This window comes from Marmota marmota, unplaced genomic scaffold (assembly GCF_001458135.2).
Source record: "Marmota marmota marmota unplaced genomic scaffold, marMar, whole genome shotgun sequence".
Taxonomy (NCBI): domain Eukaryota; kingdom Metazoa; phylum Chordata; class Mammalia; order Rodentia; family Sciuridae; genus Marmota; species Marmota marmota.
In genome coordinates this window covers 6,267,597-6,275,445 of record NW_026000026.1, presented here as the reverse complement: position 1 = coordinate 6,275,445, position 7,849 = coordinate 6,267,597, and the positions used below count along the sequence as shown (strand labels likewise).

General features: G+C 63.6%; 1 protein-coding gene across 1 annotated transcript in view; it reads left to right on the top strand.

Moving 5' to 3' along the window:
* The window catches only part of Prex1 (phosphatidylinositol-3,4,5-trisphosphate dependent Rac exchange factor 1), an 88,837-nt gene that overhangs the window by 23,690 nt on the left and 57,298 nt on the right, over positions 1-7,849 (top strand). Inside the window, exon 7 of the mRNA XM_048811936.1 lies at positions 5,122-5,125. Within this exon, the coding sequence (XP_048667893.1) occupies positions 5,122-5,125 (4 nt within the window). The remainder of the gene's footprint in view (positions 1-5,121; positions 5,126-7,849) is intronic.

Here is a 7,849-nt window from a genome sequence, read left to right as displayed (position 1 = left end):
CTGCCTCTGCCCCCGCTGTGCCCCCCGTGCCGCGCCCCCCGCTGGCTCCTGGCCTCCCCGACTTCAGCCCCGGGTGCCGGCTCCGTGCTCCTCTTGCCCTCCCTAGACTCCCTCCTGGGTGGCTTTGTCTTCCCACTCAGGGTTGTGTCACCGTCCCCAGAAGGAGCTTAGAACATTCCCATCACCCCAGAAAACCCCAGGCCTGTGGGCGGCCGCTCCCAGTGACCTCCTCCTGCTCCGCTGTGAAGGGAGCGTCTGGGTGCTTCTGGGTGGCTCCGCGCCATCCGTCCCCCGCGGCTGGCTGCCTGAACCTGTACGGCATGGTCAAGGCCCGTCGTACCGTGACGTGGGCGCACGCCCTGTCCACCCACGGCTGAGTCGCCGCCAGGCTGTCGGTCCATTCACCGGATGATGGAGGTTGGGGTCCTTGTGCTTCCTGGCTGTAGGAGCGGGGACGTCTGCACGCGCAACGTGGGTGACTCGGTCTCAGTGCTGCTGACTGCAGCCTACACCTCTGCCCGTGCCCAGGCTCTTCCTCCTGCCCGTCAGCTTCTCCCCTTGGGGGGTTGACGGCCTCTCCTGCTAAAATTGAGTTTCCCCACTGTCCCACCCGCAAGGCCCTGCGGCACCATCCTGGCTCCTCTTGGCGGTGTCCGCCCCACCCTCCCACACCTGCCTCCTGCAAGTTCTCTAAGCACAGCAGCAGCTGCCTGCCCCAGGCCCTTTGCACTTGCTGTTTCCCAGCTTCCTAGTCTTCCTCAGGCCTCTGCTGCTCAGATGTCCCCTCCTCAGGGATGCCTTCCTTGTACACTGAGCTGCAGACGAGTGCTCGGCACCTCGCCTGCTCCACTTGGCTTCTGTCCTGGGACCCTCGGTGCCTGGGTGGGTGTTCTTGTCTGTCCTGTGGTGTCGGTTCCGGAGGGAGGTCGGGCAGCCTCCTCCCCAGCGCCTGGAGCGGTGCCTGGCGCCCAGGAGAGGCCCCGGCGGCTCACAGAGCGAGTGTGGAAATGCCACCCAGGGTTGCCGGCTGCTTCCACGTCAGGAACTGGACTGCCGTGTGGACGTGCCTGAGGCCAGCCAGCCCGGGTGGCCGCTCGTCAGCAGGGCTGCGCAGGGCACACCAGGCGGGGCAGCTTGTGCTGGGCTTTCGCTGGGAGGCTGGTCCCTGCCCAGTCCCTGGTGTGTCCACATCTCCTGTGCCTGGTTCTGGGCTGACGTTGGCTGTCCTTGGTCCCCCTGGCTGCAGGATGTGGCCTAGACCGGGTCGGTACCCTTGGGGTACAGTAGGAAGGGACGGCCTCAGTTCTCGGTGTGCACATGTCCCGGTGTTCTGTAGGACTGCGGGGGACACGAGGGACCTTGTGCAGGGGAGGGACAGGCGGAGGGGGGCCGGCCGGGCTGAGCCACGAGGGGGTATGTGCTTGCTGACCTCTGTCCCCCTGTCCGCTCCTGGGAGAGCTGTGGCACCTGGGCCTCTCAGCAGCCAGCCTCCTGGCCAATGGCGATGTCAGGTCGTGACGGCCACGTGGACGCCATGGTCTCGTGGGATGGTGGTGCCCTGGGACCTCACGGGTGTCCCCTGTCTGAGCGCAGGTTCTCAGCGCTGGGTCCTGGGACGTCCTTTAGTGGCTCCTGCCGTCTGTGGAGCAGCTGTTCCGTGCCAGGCGCTGTCCTGGGTCCTGGAAGTGCAGTAAAGGACAGCCCGAGCCTGCTGTGGGGCCGGACCCCTCCAGGCCAGGGCTCTGAGTGGCCGGGAAGCGTCCTCTGGGCGGAAGGGCCAGCAGAGAGCTGCCCTGGGCAGGATGCGCCTGGGTGAAGGGCAGGGACCTTCCTGGGGGGGACAAGGAGGGAGTGGCTGTGTCATGGGCGGTCGCACAGGCCCTGGGGCCACTCTGGGTCTTCTTCCCCAGGGCGTGGGAATCCTAGGGAGGTGTTGGGACCTGCCTGGGGACCTGAGCTGGCTGCCTGGGGGATGGAGGGTGGGGTGCTGGGGACAGGCTGGGGCACCTGAGGAGGTCACTTCCTGTGCCCTGCCTGTCCCACCGGGTGTCTCTGAACTGCTTTGTGGAGTGCGTGCTGTTGTCTGGCCCGAGGTCCTCTCTGGACTTTCCCTCTGTCCCCGACGCTGGGAGGCCCACCGCCTCCTGCAGGCCTGCGTCGTTGTGTCCAGCTGAGGGGCAGGACGTGGGGGTCTCTTCTGCGGCCTTATGCCCTGGTCCCTGTTCTCCCGACCAGTGCCCGTCCTCCACCCAGGCTCTGGGCTGCGTCTGCTCAGCTCCTTCCGGTGTGAGAGCCAGCTGTCGAGAGATCTCTGGGGCCAGGCCCTGCTTGCCTCGCCCTGTCAAAGCCAAGGGCACAGGAGATATCCTCCAAGGAGCCTGCGGGGGTCCTGCCTGCAATCTCCCTCCTTCTCTTCTTTCTGTGGTTCGGAGTCTGAGTTCAGAAATTCTGTTCTGCGTCTGCTGAGCTGTGCAACCAAGGGCAGATTGTGAAGCTCTCTGTGCTTCCGTTCCCGTATGTAAGTCCGATGGCAGTTCCTTGCAGGCTTGCTGAGAAGGTTAGATGAGACTCGCGAGGCGGCTGCTGGAAGCACTTGGGTGTTTCTGGGCAGGTGCGAGCAGCTCCACGTTCATCAGTCCCAGCTCCCGCTGGGCTGCCTCTGCGACGAGGTGATGTCCGGTGCCTCAGTTTCCTCCTCTGTCTGCAGCGCCTGAGCTGTGGGCGGCCACGGAGAGCAAGTGACTCATCCGAAAGGTACTTGAGAGTGACGGGCCGCGGCCACTGTCCTCGTGCCAGGGTCGTCCTGCCCGAGTTTCTCTGGCCCCGGGTTTTACCACCGCGACTGTCTGTGCTCCGACCACTGCGCTCTCCGCCTCGTAGGTTTCGGGGCTTCGTCCGCGAGCACCGCGAGTTCAGACCTTGCAGGCTCCGACAGTGACCCCCGGCTGGCGTGCGGTGCGGGGGCTTGTCCCCACCCCTCGTGGCTGTGAGGGCCTCTTCCTTGCCCCCCCTCCTCTGGCCCAGTCTGGTCTGGCTGAGCGGCCCGTTTCTCCCACTGAACCAGAACTCACACCCCCCAGCCACCGCCCCCGTGCAGTGTCCCCGATTCCTCCTGAGACCTGGCTCCACCGGCGGGGACGGGAGCAGGCCATGACCGTGACGGAGTGTCCCGGGCTCCCTGGGCAGCTGGAGGCAGAGCCCTGAGCGCTGCAGCTGGGTCATGGGGCTTCAGGCCAGGGCCACACCCGCCCCTGCCGGCAGCGACCGGGTGTGGAGGGCGAGGGCCGTGGCCGACCGAGGGCAGCGTCCCCTTGGCACCACCAGCTGAGGGCAGGTAGAGGCCGCCCAGGGCCACCAGGGCCTGAGCTCTGCGGAGAGCTGGGGCACCTGGAGCTGCTGCCTGTGGCAAGTGACACTGCCCAGCAGGGCCTGCTCCAGCCCGGGCCTCTCCTGCCTCCTGCTCTCCCGGTGGGAGTGAGGCGTCCTTAGGACCCACAGGTGGCTTCTCCTTTGTGCCACTGGCCACCGGCCCCCAAGGCTGCAGCGTCTTGGACCTGCGGCCCAGGCCACAGGAGTCACATCAGAAACACGTGTGTGTCCCCTGCCCAGGAGCCGGTCAGCCTCGGGGCCGGCCGCTGCGGTTCTGGGTCTCCCTGGCCCTGACGGCTCTTGCTTTTTGTGTCTTTTCCGTTTTTCCTTTTTTTAAGTGGCGTGTGGAGGGGACACCAGCACCTCGGCATCTGTGCCCTGCTGTCCTGGGGATGGCAGGAGGGGACCCAGACTGTGAGTTCTGGAGAGTGTCAGCCTTCCTGAGCTTGGAGGGTGGACCCTGGGCAGAGGCAGCCGGCCCTCCCAGAGATGGCCTTGGCGTCCCCAGGTGTTACTCCAAATGGTCCAGACACCGGGTGACACCCCTCTGTGGAGGGGACAGTGTGTCTTTCCCATCCGAGTCCCCTTTTGAGCCCCCACCAGCCTCAAGTCACAGGGAATAGCGGCCATTGTCACATCTTCGTTTTCACGGGTCTGTCCTGTGCTTCTGCTGCCAGCGGCTGAGAACTTAATTGTTTTATGACCTTGAAAAAAACAGACTTGGAAAACCAAATGTCGACTTGCTGATTCAAAAAGGAGTGCAAATGCTGGGCCCCGTGACTCGGAGGCTGAGGCAGGAGGACCCCAAGTTTGAGGCCAGCCTCAGCAGCTGAGTGAGGCCCTGTCTCAAAGCAAAGGGGACGTGGTTCAGTAATAGAGCCGCCCTGGTTCAGCACTGGGGGCGAAACGGAGGAAAAAATAAAAAAACAGAATGAAACATACAGGGTGGCAGGGAGCCAAGACCCGGGCAGCCTGCGGCCAGCCAGCTGCTCCCGCGGCTCCCAGGCTGCCAGGCCAGCTTTCGGCCTCCCTGGGCTATTTCCCTGGACGGCTTTTTCAGGTGGCCTCCTGAGTCCCCGGGACAAGAGCCGGCCTCGGCCTCACCAGGACCCCGCCTGCAGGAGGCCTGGGCCGGAGCAGCAGGGACACCGCCCCCAGCCCCCGGCTGGTCACGCTTCCTCCGGGCCCTTATGGTTCCCCTGCCGCTGGGCCTGGCTCAGCAGGTGGCCGAGCTCCCAGGGCTGGGTTGGCCGCCCGTCCGCCAGGACATTTGGCCTGGAGCTGGAGGCCCTGTCCCGATGGCGCTGTGGCCTTGACGCGGTGGGGGCCACGCGTGGGGCATGTGGGGCTGCTGTGCCCAGGGGGGAGCGTGCTCGTGGGGGCGCCGGGCGGGAGCCGCGGGAGCTCCTCTGCCCACATCCTCTCCTCCAGGAAGCCCTCGCTGGGTGCCAGGAAGCCGCCCCGGGGGGTGGCGGATGCTGAAAGGTCACCCGCTCCCCTACAGACCCCTGCAGCTGGTGACCCTGCTGCCTGGGTCTTCCGAGCCCCCTGGGCCCACCGGGCCTTCCTGTCCTCAGAGCCTGATCGTGCGTGTCCCCTCCCTGCCGTCGGGGTTCTGGAGGGACCGTGGATGTGTCAGCGTCCACATCCTGCCGTCTGCCCGTGGCCTGGCCAGGAGCCTTTACTGCGTGTGCCTCAGACTCCTCGCACGTCGGTGGGGACACGATGGCCCTCCCCACTGGGGGTTCCAAGAGGAAACAACTTGATGAAGTTAACTGTGAACCGTGGTGGGTATGCAGAAGGTGCTCAATAGATGCTTGTAGTTACGATGACCATGGTGACTTCAGTTATGCTGCACAGAGGTAATACCAAGTGTGAGCGCCCGTTACTATGGAGACGATGGCGGTGCTGGTCACTGTTGTGTCCCTGTTGTTTACGTTCCTCCTTCCCCTGGAGAGGACTTTGGAGGGGACAGTTGTCCCATTTCACAGATGTGCAGATGGCTTCACCAGGCAGGTCCCTGTGTGAGGTCCCCAGCTGGAGCCACCGTCCCCTCCCCAGAGCCCAGCCTCGACCCTGGCCTTGAGGTCCAGGCTGTGAGGTGCCGTCTGAGCCCAGGCGAGGGGACTGCTCCAGCCACAGGGAGCTCACTGCTCTGGGAGACGCCACTTTCTGTGACAAAGCTCCCCTTGGTGTGAGGACGGATCCCTGAGCACACAGCAGCTGGGACCTCGGGGTCACGGGCAAGCGCTCAGTGAGCCCTTCTCGGTCCCCTCCCCTTGGCCCTCGTTGGCCGCCCCTGAGTGCACACAGCGCTGCAGCTGGGACGTGGAGCCCGCCATCTCTGAACTTGACTTCCAGCTCCCTTGGTTTTGAACTGGCAGGAGCTTCCTCACCTCCCTGCTTCTGCCTGTTAGACCTTTGTTGGTTTAGTTCCAGTTCCCGTGAGCCTTGGAGATTCCTGTGTTTTGTGTCCGCCCACCTGGACACTGGCAGCAGCAGTCAGGGCTGCCTCAGTCCAAGAGACGGAAAAACGAGCTCTGCAGGCTGAACGTGTAGGTGTGCACACGCACACGCAGACATGCTTCAGAATGGCCGTGTAAAAACGCACGGCCTTCCCCAGTTGGAAAACACACGGATGGACGGCTTCAGGTAGAGATGGATCCAGGTGTCCCTTTGGAACTGTCCTTCCCCATCTGCAGCTGGGCGTGGCGACACATGCCCGCGTTCTAGCCACTCAGGGGGCAGAGGTGGGAGACACAAGTCCACGAGTTTGAGACCAGCCTGGGCAACACAGTGAGCCGCTGTCCCCCAAATCACGTAAATAATAAAAGAACCTGGGAGCCGCTGCCCTTTCGGTCCCCCAGCAGGGTCGGAGGCCCCGCGTCTCTGTTTCCTGCCCTGTCACTGCTCCTCTCCTGGTTGTGTCTGTTCTAGTGGGTGTGAAAGGGGATCTCACGTGGCTTCGTTTTGCATTTCTCCAGGGATGAGTGACCCTGGGCTCCTTTTCATCTGCTCGGTGTCCGTTTGTATGTCTTCTGTGGAGAAAAGCTTGTTCAAACCTGTTGCCCATTTTTAAGTAGCATTATTTGTGTTTTTTGGTTCAGTTGCAGATGCTCTTTACATAGGCTAGACACCAGACCCTCTCAGGTTTGTAATGTGCGTCGTTCTCTTGCCCCCTAGAGGTTGTCTTCCCGCTTTCTGGACAGTACCCTTGGAAGCACTCAAGTCTTTAACTTTGATGAAGCCTAGGGTGACACTTTTTTAGTTGTGTTTGACGTCCTGTCTGAGGACACTTTGGCAAACCTGAGGTCACACAGATCTACTCCTGTGTTTTCCTCACAGACGCGACTTCCAGCTGCTGTGCTGAGGCTTGGGCTGCGTTTGAGTAGGCTGTTGGGTGTGGTGTGGGCAGGTGCCGGCTGGCCCTGGTGTCTAGTGTCTTTGTTGGAAGACGGCTCTCTCTCACCGACTCCACACGTAAGGCCTCGTAGGGTCTCGTTCTGGATCCCAGTTCTCCGGGACTGTCCATCTACGGCACCGTGTGCCTCTTACGAGCTTGAAAAGGGAGGAGTGTGGGGGAGGAAGTGGCACGTGCAAAGCCGAGGCACGGATGCGCTCCCCTGCGAATGGAGGCCACACAGCCGGCGTCCCCCACAGCTCTGGCCAGCCTCGGGCCTGGCCATGTCTTGCTTGGTTTCTCCCCCAGCCCAGTGCTGACCGGAGGCAGGAGCAGAGGCGGGGGCAGCCAGACAGAAAGGGGAAGTGGCGTTTTTCTCATTTTTACTAACAGCTGGTGTTGGCTCCTGGAGGGGGCCCGTCGGCGGAGGGTCACTGCAGCGTCCCCTTCTGGGGTCTGGGATGGGCGTGGTGGCAGTGGCTGCCACCGTCCTGCAGCCCACCCCCACTCACCCGGAGCTGGCCGACCTCTTGGGCCTCACGTCCAGACGCTCAGAGCTGCTCATCTGCAGACGTGTGATGGGGTGGCTTTGGGGACATGGACAGGTGACCAGTGATGACCACCAGGTCCTGGCCTTCTGGTGTGCCTGATCGTGGACGTACCTGCAGCGGGCTGTGGGCTCCACAGGGCCTTGGGCAGAGGGGCTTCCTCCCAGGCCACCTCTGTCTCCTGCCGGACACCTGCCGTGGCCGTTGACTGTCTCCTGCCCTCTGTGCACTCTGCACCTCTGTCCTCTCAGCCACCAGAGGGTCCCTGAAGGGGACAGGTGGATGGTGTGGCCTCATTCACAGCCCTGTAGCCCTGTCACCTCCCCGTGCTCCTGGATGGCACTGGGTGCCCCTGGCCTCCGAGGCTCGTCCGACTTCATCGTCCACCTCCCTCCTTCCCTGCGCTGTGGCCTCGTGGCCTCTGCTCCAAGTCCTCCCCTTCCGAGCGCTTTCCCGCAGAGTCCAGCTCCACTGCCAGGCCTGTCCTCAGAGGCCCTGCGCCCCGGCACGTCCCTCCTCTGCGCCCCCCCCC